Source organism: Lepisma saccharinum, chromosome 2 (genome assembly GCF_977018435.1).
Source record: "Lepisma saccharinum chromosome 2, izLepSacc3.1, whole genome shotgun sequence".
In the NCBI taxonomy this organism is placed as follows: domain Eukaryota; kingdom Metazoa; phylum Arthropoda; class Insecta; order Zygentoma; family Lepismatidae; genus Lepisma; species Lepisma saccharinum.
In genome coordinates, this window is record NC_139230.1 from 56,069,033 (window position 1) to 56,092,601 (window position 23,569).

Consider the following 23,569-nt stretch of genomic DNA (forward strand, 5'->3'; position numbering starts at 1 on the left):
ATATGATTATCTAGTACAAAATGTGAATGTCTGTTCAGTTCACAGGAATGTTGAGCATTCTGTAATTCTACATATTTACTAAAATGTATCATTCTTGAGATAAAGAGTCCGAATACCTCATACAGTACAATCATGCACAAATATCACTATTACCCACATTATCCAACAGCATACTGTTCACTTTGTTTTATGCAATGAAAGGTTCAGGAATTAAAACAAAACTGTCAACAAAGCATAGTAACACAACCAGTGGAAAACCAACCCATGTAAACACACAGGATGTAAAAATGAATATTACAGATGGACACACATGAAAGTTCCTGCGTACTGATAAAAAAAAATCCTGATACCTAATAACTGATCCAATATAAAAATGACAATTTGTAAGGAATTTTCTTAAATAATGTAGTTCAACTTTTTAAATGTGACTAAGTGACTGTGTTGGATTTTGTCTTAGGAAAGGTAATGGTAATATAAATTAATATTATAAATATATACATAAAGTATATAATTATGAGACAATTACAGGTGGGAGGATTGCAAACTTAATTATTAAATGTTTATGGACATATTAGAGCAGTAAAAATTATTGGCAAATTTTACCAACATACTGATATGCCAACATCAGCACACACCAACAGGATACAAATTAATTGTTTTCTTCTACAATGGAAATAGTGATGGCCAATTTGCAACCAAGTATCTTTGTGGGCACTGTGCAATTACTTTTCACCAATCATGCATAAAGTAATAACAAACTTAACATTCCTATGATCATGAAGTTTACATGTATTTTTATCTAACCATGGTATGAGTCCATGGTAAACATAAAAAGATTATCTCACATATTTGCATGTCAAAATGTGTTTTTAATGTTACAAGGTGATTTTTTTACTGCCACATTGACACTTTTATTAATTAGCGAAAATATTAATACAAAAATGACAGGGTTTCAAATTTTCTTTCATACGATATGTCCTACGAATTTTTCATTACAAAACAAGATTATAAATCATAACTGGTAAGTCAAAATATGTAGTAAAATCTGTTTTTTTTATTTGAGCATCCAATTTGAATCAACATTTTTGTATTTTTCTTTTGGTTTCTTTTGTTTTTACATACTTTCATTGTTGCATCTAGTGCAACAATGAAATTGGCTCATATTTAGGTATGCAGTACAAAAGTAACATACTCTATTAATGATTTGAAATGGAAATCTACAACAACCGTACAGAAATAATTCTAAAGTTTAAGAAAAAAGATGGGTGCATAATAAAGAACACTGAATGTGACCTTATGGATTTTAAATTAGATTAAACTTGAAATCTAGGGGTAAAAACAGTGCTGCCAATGATAAACTGAAGGTAGAAATAGCAATCAAGTTGATTATTTACTTGCATTTCACATAACATAAAATATAAAATACAATTTAAGAAAACAATTCATTTCTTGTAACAAAAAGTTTTCATCAGTTCTACAGAATTATTCCAACAGCTTTTTCTTTTTCACAACTGTCCACATTTAAAGAAATATATACAATATAATTATGTGGATTTCAGATTATGTACAAACAGGGAAACAGGCATTTCACTTACATAAGCATTGCACAGCATAGTTAATAAAAATTTACAATAGAAATAGATGCAATTTAACATATTTATATATGTTGCCATTATAGCAATTACTTCACTGTAGAAGTTTATTTTCACTTCTTGAGCAACAAACATGTAGAGCAAGATGGAAAGTTCTTTACAGCAGAAACTTTCACAACAAAATACATAATGAATTTCACAATATTAAACTTATATCGATAAATTTCATTTTACAATGTATATCTTGATGTGGTTCTTCATTCAACAGGCATTTAAGAAAGGAGAAAGTATCTACAAAGCCTTGAAATAACTGATTGAAAGAAATAGACAAAATTGTAGCTTCACTAGGATTTCAGCTTGGGATAATGGCATTTATTGACGGTGTTCTTAACAAATTGCATTCCAATGTTGAACAGCAGTAGAAAATAATGCAATAATCATGTTAAAACCCTACTGGAGCCACATTTATCTTTTCTTTTTGAATCAATTATTGTGATTATTCTCTGTGCCAATGCAATATTCACTTATTTAGAAGAAGTAATATATATCATCACCTTCATGTCAAACTATTTTCTCTCTGTGGAATTCACCTTAACATACAAAAGAAAAATATGTTTTCCATTGAAGAACAGTATGAACAATATTGTCCAGATAATTTGTTCAGCACAGACAACAAAACAACCTCTTTGTACAAATACCATGAACTTCTTTTCCCTATCCTACTAAATTTAATATAAAGCAAACCATGTGGAAAAGGAAACAAAATGCTCAAATTTACATAAAAATAAAAAGAAATCCAAGAAAATTAAACAGTAGTAAGTGGACAAATTTTAATATTCTGTTGAGAATTCCAACAGTATCTTTTCTACACACTGTCAACAACAGTGACACATTTCAAAACAAAAAAAACATTTAAGCCAACAATGAATGAAATCTTACCGGATAAAAAATACTTCAAATATATGTAACAAGTTAGAAAGTATTTGAATGCATATATGTGACAAACTAATAATAAAAGATATTTTTATGTTGAGCAAAAGGCTGATGTACAGGTTTCTTTAATATTGATTATGTGAATTTGGTCATTGCAAAATATTGCATAACTTTCTGAAATGCCACAAGCCAATAGGGGTCATTTACAACATGGCATCACTTATGCAGTAAAAATGAAGGTTTTTGTTGCATTTTTTCAACTTATTATGACAATGATACTACAAGGGCATGTGCTTGTTCATCAGTTTACCAAAATTGGACCTACAAATTTTGTTCTGTGAACACAATTTTATACATCAAAAGGTCAAATTCTATCCATTCAAGAGATCAGACTTCCACCCACCATAATAAAAAAAGACTACACATACTTGTATCTATTCAATGAGATGTTGGGGAAGAGGGTGTGTCAAGTTCGCAAGTAATAATTTAAGATAGTCTTCTCTAATATATACAAAAAAACAACTACAGTAACACAAAGTTTTTGAACCAATTCAACATTGATTCAAAAATGATGGTATTGAAACATAAAAATGGATTACAGGGTGGGAAAATCTGTCTCCAGGTTTCTGAAAATATTCTCAAACAAAAGATCACATGATAATATTAATAAGAAATACATCTAAAAACAAGCACAATTAGCGGTTCAATTTCCAGATCTTTCTAATACACAATTTATGCTAAATTTCTATCAGGGGTGTAAATTATCAAGAATGAGTGGGAACTCAATCAGATCAACTGTTTGGAAAGTAAGTATAGCGAGTGTCTTTTTGACATTTGAACAATTTAACATGGATGTAATTTTATTCATGGACAGCTGGAGAACTCCAACAACCACCTTCAACAGTGTTTTGCAATCCTTCACATCATATCAATTATACCCAGAAATATAAATGTTTTAAATATAGTTCAATCTCAAGAGAAAAAAAAAAAACAGTTTTCTGTAGTAGCTGCACTAACAATAATAAGTCAGTCATTTAATATCTTTACAGGATATGCACAATTCATACTCCGCTTGTTCAATTTCAGTCACAATTGATGGCTAAAAAAATAAACATGACTGTAGTTGTTACAATGTACATTGAAAATATACGTTTTTAGATACATTTAATACAAACTTTCATTGAAATTACTGTTGTCTAAATCTGACATACTGTTTTCAATTATTAACTTAACAAATAAAAAGAATCACATTTCTGTCCGTGAAGATCTATATGATGTGTGCATTCATAGTTTTTTTTAAATAACATTATGGCTTCACCGGAAAATGTTATTATAATGGAACTTGAAACTGCATTAATTAGCAATGCTACATAGAAAAAATAATAACAAGATGAAGAGAACATCCATATTGGTATCTTAAGGCACACATTAAATTCTACCACAATAAGCTAACTGCAACTCTTTGACATACCCGAATACAAGCAGAGAAAGTACCAATTAAGAGCGAGGGAAACATATTGGTTCAGAGAAACTCTTTAAATCTTACAATCTTGAATGTTTCTCAGTAAGTTTATACAAGGGAGGAATGTTTATATGTAATTACAAAGACAAAATTAGCATTTAAAATACATAGGACGGCAGCACTGACAAAATGCGGAACTGCACACAAATACTCACAAGCATACAAAAATGAGAAAATGATGAATGTTGTTATCTTGACAGTAACTAATACACATAATGTGTTTAAAAAGTCCATATTTATAGTTATTTCTACAGTATCAATTTATTACATTCCTCTTACCAACCAAAGCTTGTTTGAGCATTCATACAGTGGTCTTTATGCCAACAAAACAAATGGCATTAAAAAAAAAAAAAAAAATTAAAAACCCGGTTTCAGTTCAGTTGCATTAAATAAATTCAATCAGTGAAACTGAAATATATGTATACACTGGATTTTGAGAGAAAAAGACTATTAGAGGAAGTCCAGGCAAAGAGAAAAGCCCAGGAAAAGCTAATAATGACATTCATTTAGTAGCAACCATTGGGAGAAAGTTCTTTTCGGGTGAGTTATTGACTCAGGAAACAATTGGTATTAAGAACAATTGCAGGGAAAGCAATCACTAAAGTGCAGAAAGAGAAATTTTGCTGAATGAAAATAATAAGCATATTTCTTAGCTCAATTTCATTATTTAAGATAATGTGCACATTTCTTAGCTGAATTCATTATTTAGGATAATATGAATTTCATTACTGGGGAAAAAAGAATGCTTTTTACATTGACTTTGAAGAAGAGTCTTAACAAAAGAAACAGGTGGAGCACGGGATTCAATAAATTTATACAAAATGCATAATATTAAATTGTTCACAATGAAAGTAATACCCGTAATAAAATTTCAAGAACTGACAAACTTTGCAAATTCATTTCCTCTTATTTCAAGAATACATATAAGCATCCCAATTTAATCACCTTTTAAATTAATAAAAAAAATTAGTAAACTTGCATAAGATTTTAGTTTTGTATTGCACCAATGTTGGGAAAGTCAGACCACATGAAATTTTCAAACCAACTTAGAATACAATCTTCATGTGCAGAACTTCACAAGTTGCACAAATTATTTATTATTGCAATTTATAAATTTAGAATATTGGAAAATATCGGAAACTATACCATTGAAGAATTCTATGTGTATGAGCACAGATTTATATGGTGTTTAAAAAAAAGGTTATAAAGGTTTGCAGATATATATTAAAGAAATACTATGAAAATTCATTGATACAAAGTAACACATATTCCAAGCTTATTGTAAAAATGGTAAATAATTATGTTTCACTTTCTGTGCTAACATATAACACTGCCTAAAAACTTTAACATGGAACTTGATTCAAGCATGTTCACTGAAATATACATTACCACACACGAAATATATTTGTCCAGGATGGGATATTTCATTAAATCACATAAATATATATAAATCGACATTAATAGCACTGCCATATGTTGTGTTGTTAACCTGAACATGTGCAGGAAACAGATCTGATCTGAGGATAAATGACACAAAAAGATATGCTGAATAGGCTCACAGGAAAACAAAGGAAAAATACTTACATATACACTATTATGAGTGTACTGTTAAACATTTCAAATTAATGTGAGTGGCTATTGACGAAAACAGACTTCTCAAGCAGCTCTCTACACTTTTTCACACATTGCATCAATCTCCATCTAATTTGAATCATAAAAAAATATTCATGCACTAAATTCATTACGAAGTTTGCTGAAACAATGGAAAGATTCAAGTTTCACCTGTAGAACTTTACACATCTTTATTATTACTTCATCAAATTATAATTAATAATACGTCTTTGTGTTTTGCTATATTTCTGAATTACTGATGCATACCATGGATACATTTACAGATGTTTTTAAGGCTCATAATGGCCATTTATGGTTACCCCAACATGTCTCTTTCCTAAAGAACTGATAACAACATAACAGAATATGTTGTTATTCTTTAAATAAATTACAGCACTTGAAATTATAACTTTCCATTTGTGTTCAATTCATGTTATACAGAATCTTATTTTAAAACATTCACCACTTTCTTGTGAAATACTTTTGGAATATGGAAAATTGATTGTTAATCACACATGCACTCACACTCCCAGGAAAATCACAAAATTGGTGTCTGTTTGGATACACAAATACAATTTCAACATAAAATATAGTGGAGTGCTGACATTATTCAACATTCAATGAAGTCATGGACACTTCTGGCTTGTATTGATTCAATTGAAAGTAAATGAGGTTGTTACAACTCAGAAGTGTCCGGGACTGTACCATGCCATTAAAATAAAAATGGGAACAGCTTGTGGTCCCTGTCGTCATGCATTAGATCATATATTTTCACCTTTCTTAAATGAAAGTGCACCAAGCAGATGAATTTCTCATTCAGAATTTCTACAGATGTGTGTGTAGCTTTAATATAATATACAAATGCAATGTAGCTCAATTACAATGGTAAGCAGTAAACTTGCCTAATGCTTGTTAATTTTTGGAGAACGTAGCAATTCAACATCAAAGAGAACACAAACAATAAAACTTTTTTAATGTAATATTAGTCAAATCTAACCCACATAATAAAGAGATTCATGACAAAATTTCATGATATGCCACACAATCGTGTATGATGAAACACAATGTTAGACAATGTTGGACTTTAACTGGATAGGTTATTTTTATGATGAGTCAGTTTTTCATTTTAAAAAAGTAATGTGGTATAAAAATAAGTTATTGTATGTAAACACTGAGTTAATCTTAAAACATATTTACTTTATACAATGCATCATTCAGACACACACACACAGAAAGATACACTTATAATTTTATGAATGTCTTCCCAGGAAGGACTATTTAACCTGAATCTTTGTCTTCTGCCTCAAATATTATTGTGTTATCATATTAAGTTAAAGTGCCACACTCCAAAATGAAATGTGTTAAAAAAATAAATCATGAACAACATTTACAATTTCACAGTGTCACCAAAAACTATGAAACATTTCAGGAGCAATGCCTTGTTATTTTATGCTTTGAATATGGAAGATGAAAATGAAAAGCAATATTTTTCACATAATGTAAATAAATAGTGAGCATGTAATATGAACTTTCCAATCTGGTCGTAAATGTGTGTAGAGACCCAGAAATTTCACACCTTGTGAATGAACAATAAAAGTGCACATGCAGGTAATTTTGAACCTTCTGGTTTGAGAAAAAATATTGAAACTTATGTGTTGTGTGACTTTTTTGCTTGAAAAATAATATAATTTCATTATAAAATGATGGAAGTTTCATCAAGTTTCCAGGAAAGGTTCAAGTATTCTACAATATTTTTCATGTCATTCAAAGTTTGAGTCCATGGACTACAATAATTTGAGCAATCCAAAGCTTTTGATGATAGAAACAAGCCAGGTACATTGTCATCTTCTAAGTTGTGTTTTTTCTTTATTATTTTTAATGTCTTGTGCAAGATATGTTCAATCAAAGTGGATTGCAATCAGTCATTGTGTTGCAGTGTACTTCAAGTTAAATAAGCCAGCTGTTCAAGGTAGTTTCACTATTACGTTAAATGAAAGTTTGTGTGTATTAAAATATCTACCACTCAAATAATTTGATAACTAGTTTCATTTCCAGATAACTTTTGTGTCTTTCAGGATACAACTGTCATATATTTCTAGAGAAATATTAATTTTTCTTTTCATTGACATGAGATATTTACTCTTGTTCAATTTCTGAGGGAAAAGCAACCAGATGCTGCATATTTTCTTATCATACAGTTTTAAAAAAAGTTCAATAGTTAATAACACAAATAATGAGACACTCAAAAGACTTGGTTTGTGAAGAATCTAGAAAACTAGGGCTGAAATGTAGTCTCCATGGAACAAAAATCCAATCTGAAGTATGGATTATCGCATTATATTGTAACATATTAACAATGGTGTTATGTGAACTGTTAAGAGCTTCTACAGGTATTGATTTTTAAGGACTGTGATTTTTATAGCCTTTGTATGTTGACCAACTATATATTAACACTCTTACAGGTATCAACTTCTCAGGATTCCAATTGTACAGCTTTTGTACGTTGACCAACTATGTGTTAACAATTGTCAGTTGCCAGTGCTTAAGCAAAGAAGAATGATCCTAGTTGGGGGACAACAACCCTGGCAGTGGCACTTATAGAGTATTTGACTCTTCTAACAAAAACTAGGAAGACAAAGACACAGTCTTTTTGAAGACGAGATCTGGACCATACACTTTGCTTGCAAACATTTTGGGAACACCCTTTACAGTAAAAATATAAGCAAAACTTAAGCATGTTGCATTAACTTTCTCTCTGAGATACTCTAACCTTATTAAAACTGTTGACAGAAATTTAATTAAAAAAAATATAGCTGTAGATGCTTATTATTATTATTTATTACTTATGTTAAAGTAGAGAAGTATTGGCAATTGAATCTGGAGTATAGGTACTTTCTGGTGAAGTGGATATCAAAAGCTCAAAAGAAGTATGTTAAGAGTAACTTATTATGGGGAATCCTGCTCAAAGATTTCCAAAGTTTTGACTGATCTCTTCTCTGGGAAATAGAGATAAACTGTAGCTTCTTGTTGCCAGAGATCCAAATGCTGATGGTAGGATGTGCTTATGGTTAACTTACAGACACATTCTACTAAAAACGAACATGAAGACTACTAGAGAAAAAAATTCAGGCAATATGTAAACATTGAAGGTGCACTGAGAATATGGGAAGACACAAACAGTGTACAACATACACCACAACAATCTTTTCCCTTTCAATTTATTATGTGCTAGTTAACTATATTCTTTGGTTATCAAGAGGTCTAGGATTTGATTCGTTGAGTGCACATTAAATCTCAAGTAGGCTCTGTATAATATGTACTGCAAATGAAACATACTTTCAAAATGGTACAAAAATCTTGAACATAATGTTACCATGCAACATGTAAAAAATTGTTAGAATGGCTCAAATTATATTATATGGTTTTAGTACAATTATAATTTGAAAATTTATTTCTTGTGGTATGAGCTTATATCACAAATTCATTTTTCATGTCCCAGATTTTTATTTTTTTGATGAATAAATACATAAAAAATAAAATAAAAAAAACAAGATACAAAAGCAATTAAGCATATTTTCTCATGAAATTTCTGGACCTCTAATCATCTGTAAAGTGTTTTTAACTTTACGTACATTAAAAATGAATTTATATTTACAGATCACTTCAAAATAAATAAATTAACTTATATTTATATATGTATATATATATATATATAGATGTAAATCTCCTATCTACTACAATGTACAAATATGAATTCATTATACTATCTTACATAGATCAAAGTAACAACACTGACAGTGGCCCTGTCACTGTAAGTTCAGTAGCACCATATGTCGCTCCCCAACTCAATAGTGTATGCTCAATATTCTCTTATATGAGTGCCCTGACAGCCTCGAGTCTGTATAAGGCAGTACACACTTAGAATACTTATTTGTGTTCTATGCTTCTGACAACACCCAATAAGCATATTTCCAAAAGGAATCCACTATGCAATGTGGAGATTCTTATTACTTCAGGAACCACCCATATCCTGAAGTCATGAACTCTATGCAGCACTTTAACAAACTCCTATGTATATGAAAAATGCATTTTGAAGCACATACTGTCACAATTAGCCAACAATTAAAATTGTAGCAGACAATCACAGACTGAATAATAACGAACAAAAATCCAACAGTAGCCTGAAATACTAATGGACAAATTTATTGCCAATCTTGTAGTGCTTGACCTGAAACACTGTCAACCCGTTAGAGGATGAAGATCAACTCTAACTTTCTCACTTGTGCTTAGCATTCCTATTGTTGGATAGAAGCCTCCCTTTGGTATTCGTACATCTTTCTTGCCTATTGTCTTACCATTTCGTGTGAAGAATACCTGAAGAAAAGCAGAGTATGCAACAACTATTAAAGAGCTGACAGTAATCTTACCAAAAAAAAAAAAAAAGAGGCAAAATTTAATGTAAGAATGGAATTTTCAATTGTATTTAAAAATCTGCTACTAAAATGGTTTATGAACTATTTTATATACAATAAGAAACAAAGACAAGTCTTGCATAAAAAATAAAATTTGTTTTTAAAATTTATTGTTTGAAATTTTGATCAAATATTTGATGGGCAAAATATGGGCATTAATGAGTTTGCTTGTTTTGAAGTGTTAAGCTCAAATTACTAGATCTATAAGAGAAGATACATTTTCATAATAATTTTATTCACGAGTATACAAGACAGAAGCTAGCCCAGTTTTCTTTTGGACAGTATTGAGGTTACAAAAAGAAAATAACCATAAAGTTAATGATTCAAAGTAAGAAGTAGAGATGTCAGAATTGAACCTGGGTCACCTGCATGGCAGTCAAATGCCCTATCAACTAGACCACCACAGACCCTCTCAATGTATTAAGAATCATCTTACTGATATGTGCAGTGTGTGGACCAAAACTGGGTTTTAACTACCACAGATACTGTCAGATATCAGAAAGTAATGGCTTGATTTTAATTTATGATACCAGTTATAACCATTCTGTAGTCTAAGTATCCTGTGACGTATACAAAATACCAACTAAGACAATACCACTCTAAAGTCTGAATATTCTGCAAGCTACACATAATGAATTCTCTAGCAAAATTGCTATGAGAAAATTTGACAAACTTTTATTATTGCAATAATCTAATAAGTGATCCTGCATCACTTTAGTGTGAGAGGTCCTGGGTATGATCACCGATGGGAGGTCTAAATTTTCTAAACTTCAGCATTGACTCAGCATCTTAAGGACACTTCGAGAGCTACACAAAATAGTGGACTCGAATCTAGGAAATCAAACAACAGCCGTCTTTGGGCCAGATTCAATGCAAAGCTCTTTGGCATCCCCTGAACCTCAAACAGATGTTTCACCACAAATCTAAAATCTATTAAAATATTGAACAGCTTTCATATAGAAAGCTAATAAAATTTGAACTGCATTAAAATATCTAAGCTATGATATGTTTATTTGTAGATACCGGTACAATGTAGTCTGAATGCAAAGAAAAATTGAACCATTAGAATAAACTATTTCATTAAAAAAAAAGGACTAAAAATTCCATTTTAAAATTTATTATCAAAATTTGAAATTTAATTCTTGTGCTGAGGAAGTGATTTTGAGCAAAACTAACTCAACTCTTAGAAAGTACACTTCATGAGATACAAATGATTTTGTTTCAAATGTCAAGCACTATTTTTTATCTTTTAAAGATATTCAGGTTCCCATGAAGAGATACCATCCACCATGTAGGGAAAGTGGAAGAAGAACTAAGTGTAGACATTTGTTTCTAATATTGGTTTTGATATATTAAACATGTTATAAACTTATGAACTGAAAGACAACTGCGATGATTAGAGGCAAGGATCAAACCCAGAACCTTCCTTCAGTTGCTTAACTTTGCACTTTAGATTGAAACTCACCTATTTCCAATAACTTTCCCTTCTTTCACTATGTGCACTGATAACAGAGTTGTCTATGGGACTGGACTTTTGAATCAACTGTATTTCTAATAACTGGGAATTTAAACATCTGATTCATGTACATTAATTCAAGCAATATTGTATTTTATTTTACATATGTTAGACTTTTACTTTCGAATATTAGGAATTTGCTTATCAAAATCTGCTATCATGCCTTAGCTAACCTACCCTATCCTAACCTAACCTAAATGTAACATAACTCTGGATCCCACTGGCATCCCATTTTTATATTTTGCACAGTTATGGAGTAATAGTGTATGTATGACACATATATTTCTGAAAAAAATTTAAAAACCCACTTTTAAGAAAATGGCTATCAAAATTTTCTTTACACCATCTTCAATTGTGTTTCACCTGACATAGACATGCTATATCTTGTGTTAAAGAGCCCTTCAAGACCTTTCCAACACCATCCGAATCACTTCTATAGGTGCCCTCATTGGCGAAATATTGCAATTTAAAGTTAACAAGATGTTGGAAAAAATTGTCACAATCACAGTTAGCAACACTGCAATTTCAGAAATACAAAAGATATGGATCTGCAACTTTGCATATTTTCCTACCTCAGGTGGCCTTTTCAGAATGCCAAATTTCAAATGAATCAAAAGGTGTAAGGTTGAGGACCTTGTTGATCGCATAGCAAAAAAATCAGGTGAGGTCAGGCTGGTTCAGTAGCTCAGCAGTAGAGCAATGGCATGGTATGACAGAGACTCGGGTTTGAGTCCTGATCAAGCCTGCTTTCTCACTGAAAATTCTACATAGTATATCTCCTGTATGTGTCAAATCTTCGTATCTTCGTGTAAACCAGGCAACGTTGACATCTAATGTGTTTCAAAGACAACAGATCCCATTGCTGTAGCATTGACAGAGATGATTCCACACAAGTAAAACAGCAACAGTGAAAAATCAGATGAAGCCAGGCTGGCTTGGTACGTCAGCAGTAGAGCAATGGCACGGTATGACAGAGACCCAGTTTCGAGTCCAGGTTGAACCTGCATTTTTCGCTGAAAATTCTTGTAGTATATCTCCCGTGTGTGCCAAATTGTCATGTAAGAAAGACGAGTATAGATGCAATGAAGAAGGCCATGGGAAGTTAATGGTAGCCACAAAGTTCAGGCATCCTGGAGTATGCAAAATTCCAACAGACACTTTCATGAAGTCCATACATCCTCGAAATTATGCAAAACTGCACAAACCTCATTAATTTTGTCAAAGCTGCATGGGGAAGTGTGGTTATGTAATAGCTAATTTATTATTCCCATTATCTCATATATGGCTCTAAGAATATTAGCCCACCATTAATGACAACTTAATGAACATTAAAAATAAAGGTCAGTGGACTCTCACTTATACATTCCTTCAGGTGACTATAACTAGAAAAGTTGTACTGTACGAAAATCTAACATCCATGGGACATAAAATTAGCCCCCCCCCCCTCAGAGCTGGACTCGGATTGCCAACAGAGTGCCTCGAGAAATTGTTGATTGTAATGCCCTATCATTACAGTAAAGGATGAATTGACACACACACCTTTTTAATATTGGATCTATTAAAAGTAGACGTAAGAAAGTAAAGACATTTTTTGTTACCAACACAGATAACAAAGAACAAGTATCATGCTGTTTCACTAAACTTTAAATGAATATCAATTTAACCCCAGTAATAAAATGCAAATGTATTTTCAAAATCTTAAAATTGTCAGTAAAAATAAATTAAAAATTCAGAATTATTTTCCTTTCATGCTTGAATGTATATGTATGCGTATATCGTGATGCATGAATGTACCCTACTGTACAAATTTGCAACCTGTATCATCACATAAAAAGCTACTTTCTGGTATCATCTTACCCCTTAAAATTACATTAAATTACTGTTAGGTATGTACAACTATGCAAACACTTTTATTAAAAATTAATTTGCTACTAAAACAAATCAGAAGTGAAATGATATTTTAGAGTGAAAGAAGGCATTTCATTTCAGAACTTTCACAGCATAATTTGTTGATAATTTTGTCATTATCGATAGCAATGAAAATATCTCATTCACACTGCATGAGGAAGAGTGCTTCAAGATTATCACTGGACAGACTATTTCGTAGTCTTGTTTTTATTATATTTAATTTGGAAAAAGCTCTTTCACAGCTTACTTGCGTAAGCAGAATTGTAAGGAGATTGTTATAAACTTTATAGAATTCAAGGCAGTGCAAGGAATACGCATTGCGCTCACGAATAGCACTGTGTGCACACTTGATGTAGCTGTTTGCAGGGGTGCCAATTCACCCCACAAACAATTCCACACATAAAGCGGATATTATGTTACTGCTATACTCCACCTTCACTTATTTCCGGCCTGCGAGGGTCATTAAAAAAAGGTAAACCAATGACGACGCCAGAGGATGAGCAGAGGAGGAAGGGGGTGGGGTGGACACCCCAGGCTGAATTTCGAAGATTTTCTCTCTGTACAATCGGCCCGAGCTACTTTTTTCTGATCATCCTTTGGAGTCATTGTTTCTGTTCAGTATGCACCAGACTGCTCATTGTTAAGTCCATGGGTGACTCAATATAATTTTTTCACCCAGGCAACATGAATTTTTGGTGTCCCACCTACTTTCCACCCAGGTCCTCCAAATTTCCACCTTCGTCTAATAAAAACTACAACCATATTATATAATTATGGTTTTAATGATGAAAAAATAATAACCTGATTTATAAAAATACTGTTTAGTTTTATTGTTAAAGAACACTTTTATTTAATACCTAAATCATGATATCAAAATAACAATAATCTCTTAGCTTAAATTGCTATATGATTTTGTAATATACTTAATGTGTTATGCAGTAGTAACTTCAATTGATCTAATTATTTTAACCACACACCAGGTGGAGGCACATAGTTGTTCGGATCCCAGTCACGATCAGTTTTTCTGTGCATAAAGTGAACTTAAAAATTAACGCACACAGACAAAGAAATAGGCATGCTTATATAATCAGAAATAAGGTTTGGGTGCTAGTCAAAGGGGGACGTCCCAGTTAGGTGCTCCTCCACAGAGAGCGGCACCCCGCTCAGCTGGCTCTTAAGTCCACGAGGGAACAGAAAGAAAAGGTTTATCCACCACTGCCCAATCTGTGACCAATTGTGAGCATTAGCGTAAAAAAGGCACCTGATTTGTGTCTTCAGAAGGGCATTGAGACGAGAGGGTGTACCGAGATTTTGCCTGGTGTTCTGGTAGGCCAGTCCGGCCCTGGTTCCCCTTGTATACACCACAAGTGCTTGCTTCAAAACTGACAAGAAAATCTTACTTCAAAAGAAATAGAAAAGTTTACAGTTTGTATACATAATATAAATTGAAAGACACAACAAAAATTTTCTAATTGACAGGAACAGTACCTGCACTTTACTATGACTTTCAACACCATTGTGGTCATTCCACCAGTCATCATCTTCACTATCACTTAAATCAACTCCTAGTTCTAGTAGATCATCTACTTCTGCCGGTGATGATGGACTGAATTCTAGAGAACCATCACTGCAATAAAGGTTACAACAATATCATAAAAGAGAAAAATAAAATAGCCTTTTTCAAGAATCTCACGTTCCCTGTTCACAGTGAATTCATGTTAACAAATGACAACAATCAGCTCAACTCTAAACTAATGCCTCAGTGAAACAATATTCATTCATTTAGTTCTTATTTCTTAATGTGATTCTTCTCAATAGTTTATTAAAATGTATTAATTTCAAACAGTGTGCTTCAATTTTTAATTATTTTCAGTGGACAAAAATATAGTGCCCACGGTGAACAGTACTTCTATTCAAATTTTACTACAAACATTTTTTTACTATTGAAATTGCATTTTATAACAACAATTTAGAAGGTATGAAGACTAAAGAGTTGAAATAATCAGTTGTAAGTCATCTGAAAGTTCATCAATAATCTCTGTTTTTGGTACAGTCATGGACACTTCTGGATTGTAACGATTCTATTGAAGTTAATGACATTGCTACAACCCAGAAGTGAACCCAGCTGTACATATTATGGATAGACCATTATGAAATTATTACAATAGCCAATAAATTATCAATAACTAATATCCGTTATGGAAAACTGTGCGTTTACTCACTAAATATATAAAAATATAAAAATGTTAAAAAACTTACATGAGTGAGTATAAAAGTTGCAGACGACGTTTCGCGAAGCTATGCTTCGCTTCTTCAGGTCACTTTTCAGTATATAAAATACCTCGTCAAGAGCATAAAAAATCCAGGATTAGGTTAAAAGGTAAAGTAAAAAATGTAGTTAGGAAGGGGATAGAAACCAGTTTGACACTTTCGAGATCAGAAAAGAAGAAACTTATTGAATTTTGTAAGAAGGGTGAACTTCCTATCGCTTTCGGTATTCCGAAAACTCATAAGGAAGGGATCCCGATGAGACCAATTATACCCATGTATTCTCATCCAGGGTATAAACTGGCGAAAATATTAGTAGAGAGGTTAAGGGAGGTTGGAGGAAAGACCGAATTCAGTGTTTTGAATTCGTGGGAAGTGAAGAAGGGATTGGAGGGGATAAACCTAGACGAGGAGGATGAAATTCGTAGTTTTGATGTCATTAATTTGTATCCTAGCGTCCCTCGAGATAAAGCCGCGGATTGTCTTCAGAGGTGGGTTATGGATAAGGGAATTGATGTTGTGACAGCCTGGGAGTTCGTTCGGTGGTTCCATTTAGTATCAGGATATAATCATTTTTGTTTCAATGGAAAAATTTATAGACAGACTCAGGGACTTGCTATGGGCAACCCTGTTTCGGGGAATAGTTTCCAGCATATTCCTCCATTACATTGAGAAAGATTCACTGAGTGAGGTTAACAATGATATTAAATATTTTTGTAGATATGTTGATGACATCTTGATTATCGGGAAAAAAGAAAAATTAGATTGTATCTTCGAAATTATGGGAGGACAGGACGATAGAATAAAATTCACATGTGAGGTAGAAAATGAAGGAGTAATCAACTACTTGGACTTGAGGATTGAACGGGTTAATGGCAGATTTCGGACCAGGGTTTACCACAAGAAGTTAGCAGGGGACAGATTTATCCACCAATATTCTGAACACTCAAACAGAATTAAGAATAATCTATACATGAACTTCTACATTCGGACCGGGAGACTTTGTAATTGTAGGGAGGAAAGAGAGAAAGAAGAAAATTGGATTATGAAGGTGGGGTTAAGAAATGGTTATAAAGTAGAGGAAATGAGGAGAATAAAGAGGGGGGCACTTAAAGTCTTGAATAATGAAGGTGGAAAGAAGGGGATAAGTAAGAATAACGAGGTAGGGGAAACAGAATACAAATACGTCGGCATCCCGTATGTAAAAGGGGTATCCGAAAAGTTTGACAAAATTCTAAAAGGTTTCAGGATAAAAGGGGGAATGAGAGCTCCCCAAAATATTGAGGAATTTTTTACTGAATATAAAAAGGATGGAAAAGGGCGAAAAGATGTCAGAGACGAGAAGGGCGTATATAAGATTACTTGTTCTTGTAATAAAGCGTATATTGGACAAACTGGAAGAAGCATGGGACGAGCATGACAAGGATATTAGGGAACTATCTCCCAAGACCGGGCTTTCTGAACATATTTTAGAATTTAAACATAAGGTTGGAAAAAGAGAAGTTGTAAGAACGGTTCATAAACAACCTGATTTGAACGTTCATGATGCCGCAAATATTTGTGTTGATAGAGGGAAAAAATTAAACAGGGATGACGGTAACTGGAACGAAGCCTGGATTCACATGTTTAAGCGGTGGGGAAATAATAGTAGTGAGTCTGTTAAATTCCATGTCACGCCGGAAGTGGCCCGCGCTGCTTCGGAGTCTGTGGAGTTTTCATTGGAAGGAATGTAGCATCTTTACGCTACTTCAGCCATTCCTTCAATATGGTAAAACGGGCACACTAATCTTTAAGCATTTTCTCTTAGCCTACATGGCAGTTTTAACTTCAGGTATTTTTAAATTCCATATCCTATCACCCCTTTTAACCTAATCCTGGATTTTTTATGCTCTTGACGAGGTATTTTATATACTGAAAAGTGACCTGAAGAAGCGAAGCGTAGCTTCGTGAAACGTCGTCTGCAACTTTTATACTCACTCACGTAAGTTTTTTAACATTTTTATATTTTTATAACTAATATCCTACTGATTGGATAAAAAAATTGCATATGTACCATGAATAAACTCTTTAATTCATTTAAATAACCAGGTGGCTGCAATAGGTTTTGCTTTGAAAAAGGAACTTGTATGTTTATACATATTTACTTTGCACAACCAGGGTATATGAATTATACACTAAAAGTCATGAAAATACTACTGACAATGGCAGAATTTTGCTCAAAGTTATTACACATGCATTAGTCAAATATAACCAAGAATTTGTTCTGTACAGCTGCACAAGGAAAGGTATCCACTTAGGACCAATTGGAGGTCGAAGTAGACATTTCTGAGACTCATTCTATACTGTGCAGTTCACATCCGGAAGTAAGTCGGCAGCGTGTACGATGAGTGAGCAAGCAGAGCCAGTACATGTTGCAAACATATTATTGTTAAATTTCTCTCCAAAGAAGACATAAAGCAAAGAGAAATTTTGGGAAGATTAAGCAGCAGTTTGGCGTGTCATAAAATGACTTTTTTTGATTGATTGATTGAATTGGTGTTTTAATTCCACTTTATGCACAGTGAGGTTAATCGGGACTGGACCTACAGTTTAAAGTGGGATCCAAACCACTATGAGCATCAACCGGGTATCAAACCTGGGACCCCTTGATTACAAGGCAACGATGATACCACTGCACCTTCGGGGAGGCCCCATAAAATGATTGTGAATGGACGTGAAGACATGCAGAATATGAAATGCAGAAGCTCAAAAAATGCCTTACCGCAAACTACTTCAATGCAAGAAAAAATTGTGAAAATGCACTGAACTGTGGCAGAACATCCTCCCTACATCCTTGACCTGTGAATATCATTTACTTCTCATGTAATTGGCTATGGCAATAACCACCATATTTCTATGCCACAAGCATTTTAAAAAATCTACCTGGTGGCAAAAGTGCATTGATTGTAGTAGAATGCACCACAAAAATTATCAATTTGTATTTTTGTGGCATTTTCATGCCAGCTAGAGCTAAATTCTGGTTCATATTTGACTGACCCATATACAGGGTGTCCGGCTTAAAAGTATAATAAAAGAAAAATTAATAACTTGAGAAGTAATTGAGATATTTATTGGCGGTTTGCTTCTACAAGTAAGTTAACTAAAAATGTTTTTTTACATACCTAATGCACCTTGATATGTGCACCATTAGTGGTGCAACAGACATCTAATCTGTATTCCACTTCTCTCCAAGTGTTTTGCAGCATTGCAGGCGTAACATTAGCGATAGCTGCACGAATGCGATGGTGTAGATCTGGTAGATCATGAACTGGTGTCTGGTACACTTGATTATTGATAAACCCCCACAGAAAAAAAATCAAGTGGCATAATGTCTGTGCTTCTAGGGGGCCAATCAATCCATGGACTACCTCTCCCAATCTAAGAAATTCCTCACAATGTTCGCAAAATGGCATGGTGCGACATCTTGTTGAAAGATCACTTCACGAGGACGTTGTGGCACAACATACAGCTCCAACATGTCGATGTACGTTCTTGCATTAACTGTAGGCTCCGCGAAGAAGAATGGGCCTATAACCCTGTCCTTCAATAATCCACACCACACAGTCACTTTCGGAGAGTCACGTTCCCACTCCATCACTACGTGTGGGGGGGGGGGGGTCATTTCCCTATATCCAGCAATTGTGCGTGTTTACCTTGCCGGAAGTGTGAAATGTAGCCTCGTCCGAGAAACAGATGAAATCGAGGAATGCCTCGTTTTCATCAATTTTTGCCAGAATTGTCTCCGCGAAGTTCTTCCGTCGTGGCCTGTCCTCGGGCTTGATTTTGTGACGAAGCTGCATTTTGTACGCCCGTAGGCGCAGCCTTTTATGGACGACATCGTGTACTGTCGAACGAGGTAACTGTAACTGCCTACTTGCTTGTCAGATTGACTTACGAGGGCTCTGCTGGAAGTAGCCTCTGGAACTGCGTGCTTGGCATGGCAGCCCGACATCGAAAGCAAACTTCCAGTTTCCCGAAGCTGCTTGTCCCACTTCTTGATTGAAATGTAACTGGGAACATCGTCGGTTGGTCGCAGTCCATATTCACGCTGAAAACTACGTTGTACCAGTGTAACAGACTTTCGTTCCATGAGAGAAAGCACACAGAACACCTTCTGCTGTGGAGTCCACCTGGCTACTGATGGGCGCGTTTACGTGAACAAAGCAGTTACGTGCAGTTACGCGCATGCGCACGTGGTACCAACTGCCGCAAGCATACGTAAAGAAACATTTTGAGTTAACATAGTTGTAGAAGCAAACCGCCAATAAATATCTCAATTACTTCTCAAGTTATTAATTTTTCTTTTATTATACTTTTAAGCCGGACACTCGTTATATTATGACTATACTGGTTCAGTAAAATTATTGATAATTTTGCTGATAAACCAATTCATCAATATACCTATGCTGCTGATACCAACTGGGTGCTATCTGATCAGTTCCATCTCTATAGAGCGTCTCAACCTTAAAAGTCAGTATGGAAGTAAATCGAGTACTTCCCTCTCTATCTAATACATGAGTTTTGCCAATAGCTCTGTCCTTCTCTACCACCGTTGCGTTGCCAGATGTTACAAAATTTACAAAATGTAAAAGTCATAAATTTCAAACAGTTTTTTTTATGCTCTATTTAATGACGACATCATATAACCTGTCATAAATTGATGTGATCTGAAATTTCCATAATTATGCAATTTTGCAAAACGCGTAATTTTTTTTTTGTAAATACTTCAAAAGCCATAAATATCAAACCGCTTGAACAACTTCGCCAGTTTTTTTTTCTATGGGATCTATGGTGTTTGTAGATATGATATTCTTTGCCTGAGTGAATAATTTGCTTATGAGGAGAGTTATATATATATATATACATTGGATATTTTGTATAAATCATCAGACCGTAACACGTAAAAGTTGGTTAGCGAGAAACTATTCGGTTTGTCGCGATACACGTGCAGACCAAGCAAGAAAAGTGTTGTCCATTGTTTGAAGTTATTTTTAGAATACATTGTTACTCCACAGTACCTTTATTTATTGCACAATTGTAGTTTGTTTATGCGGGCTGTCTCGTGTATCAAATTCATTGCGCGCCACCGAGGTTACAATTCAGTTGCAGGCAGGTGCCCCAGTTCGTAGGAAATGCAGTGGGCTGTGTGATAATTGTGGATTGCATGTAAGTTACATATTTCGTTTAATAATGGATAGAGAAGCAAGCTGGAAAAAGATGCAGTATTGGTAAACTTTGAGGTAAAGAATGCATAATAGTTATGTGCGTGCTAAATCACTTTTTAAAGTCAATGAATATCAGCAAGGCGGTTAAGACAACGGCTGATGTTACAGAGTGTTCTGAACATCTTATATACAGAATACGAAAGGAAAAAACCAAAGGTCCTCTCAGAACACCGGTAAAAAAGAAGTCGAAAAGAAAGGGGAAACAGAATAATGCCAGAACAAGAAAATACAATGGAACCGAGTTCATCAAGAGAAACAGAAGATTTTTTGGAGGATGTAACGTCATTACCAGACGAGGACAGTAGCTATGCTTAAAGGTACGTGAGCACACTTTATTACTTCATTTTCCGTAAAAAATATATCTTAATGTTTGTTTTCGCACTTATTTAATTCTGTTTATGTAAAGGATACAGCATTCAATGAAAGAAGTAACAATAGTTGCATGTATTACACATATAATGCATATGTAAAATAATAAATAGTTACGTCGAAATATAAACATTTACATGCAAATCTTGAAGTAACTATCGTTTTTCCCAAAATACATGAAATACATAGATTTTGAAGATTTCCTATGATATTAAGGAAGTAAATTTGTTGGAATCATTAGCGATTAACAGCGACTCGATGCGCCTCCGTTTGTTGATCTGGCAACGCCGCGCTCCATTTAACCCATACTGACTTTTAAGGTTGAGACGCTCTATAGTATATAATGCTACTGTTCATGTATCATGTTATTTTTCATTGCTTGTCTGCCTATTTATGTTAATTATGATAGGTTTCAATTCTGCTCATTGCACAATATTTGTACTTAAAGAAAACATTGGAAGATTTTGCGCAAAATCTTACCTTGATAGATAGATTGATTGATTTGCTTTATTTTACTTCACTTTTTGTACCACTCTTGGCCAATTTGCAAAGATGGGGATGAATGGACACTCACAAACATCCATGCCCAGGCCAGGATTCGAACCCGGGGACCCTGGCATCCTAGCATGATGTGCTAACCACTCTGCCATGGGAGCCAGCTTTACCTTAATAGTTTATCATTATTTGCTTGCTAATGCCTGACTAAAAACAGCAGGATGTGATCCCATTAGTAGATTACCAAAAGCAATTCCACCTATCAAACATGTATAAAAGAAACTTGAAGGAATTATGCAGGGAGAAACCTTCTCAATTCAATACTGAGTACAGCAACTGCCATTTATCTCCACATTATTTACAGTCCATGGTGTATAAGACAGGGTTTTTAGTGTATTTCAATACAGATAATTATACACTAACAGTTATGTGGCAAAGAAAGAACACAGTGAAGAAAACAATTCTACTAAATTAAAGACTGTCCCAAAAACTAAGAATAGAACCAAATAATATGTATCTATGAGCTAACAATCAAATATTGGTGCACTAGTAAAGTTTCTGATAATTTGCCACTTCCCATGTTTCTATTAATAATTAGATGAAATACAGATAAATATTTTAACAATACCAATAACCAATATTTTGCCAATTCGGTACATTGGCCTACCTTCCTTAACCTTTAGGTGCCCGATCATCTCAATCGATCGAGATGCTTTGTTAAGGTCGTAGTTTTTGTGTTATAACTTTGCTATTTTTGGCTAAAATTCGGATTTCCTTTTTTCATATTGTTGTCATTAAACAGAAATGATTGTTGAAATTTTTTTTTCATGAAAATGGCGGGGAAAAGGAGACTTCTTTTTTCTGTCTTTTTTCAAGGGAAAAATTTTGCTGACAAAGGAAGGTGGGTTTTGCTATTCTAAAGCAATGCGTTTCCCTCACCCCTGGAAACTGCATTCGAAGGAAGTTTGTTTATCAGTACCCGAGGTGAAAAGGGATGTTTTCCGTCCTTTTTTCAGGGATGCAGGGGGAGAAACCCCAATTTTTTTTAAAAAAAAAAGATTCTTGGGGGGATTCCTCCTCCCCCTCCATATATATGTCGAATGGGCATATATTTTATATCTTCTGAATCTGTGATTCATTCCATGTACAACGGTATATCATTCATCTCTCTAGGGCAATTAGCCTCTGAGCTACAGTCATTTCAAGGTAACACTGCAATTTGAAGCTTGAATCAGTGGGGTGCTGACCATTCCTTTTGGGGGTACAACTCGCGTTACATTGGTCATATGATAATAATGCAAATATTTTTGTGTTCCTTACATGCCAGCGATAATTTCGACATTGTCATGTACTTTTTTCTTAGGGGGATGGGGGAAATCCCCATTTTTTCCCGAAATTTTGGAATTTTGGGGGTTATCCCCTCCCTTGCCTGCCACATATATGCTGAATTTGCATAAATTTTATCTGAATCTCCAGTTCATTCCGCGTACAACGGTATATCACTCATCTCTTTGGGGCAATTAGCCTCCTATCTACACTCATTTAATTGAAACTCTGCATTTTGCTCAAAATTGGCTCGGGCAGCAAGGGGGTTACCTGTGGAAATGGCCTTGGGCTCC

The 23,569-nt window shown here is 34.0% G+C and overlaps 1 protein-coding gene across 2 annotated transcripts in view; it reads right to left on the bottom strand.

Annotated features, from left to right (window-relative positions):
* Positions 1 to 9,130: 9,130 nt before the first annotated feature.
* Positions 9,131 to 23,569, bottom strand: part of LOC145984048 (SPRY domain-containing protein 3-like) — a 76,542-nt gene continuing 62,103 nt past the window's right edge. For both annotated transcript variants that reach the window (XM_083117386.1, XM_083117387.1), the window contains 2 exons: positions 15,043 to 15,181; positions 9,131 to 10,032 (listed from right to left, as the gene is read on the bottom strand). In XM_083117386.1, coding sequence (XP_082973512.1) covers positions 9,898 to 10,032; positions 15,043 to 15,181 — 274 coding nt within the window. In that variant the 3' untranslated portion in view covers positions 9,131 to 9,897. The remainder of the gene's footprint in view (positions 10,033 to 15,042; positions 15,182 to 23,569) is intronic.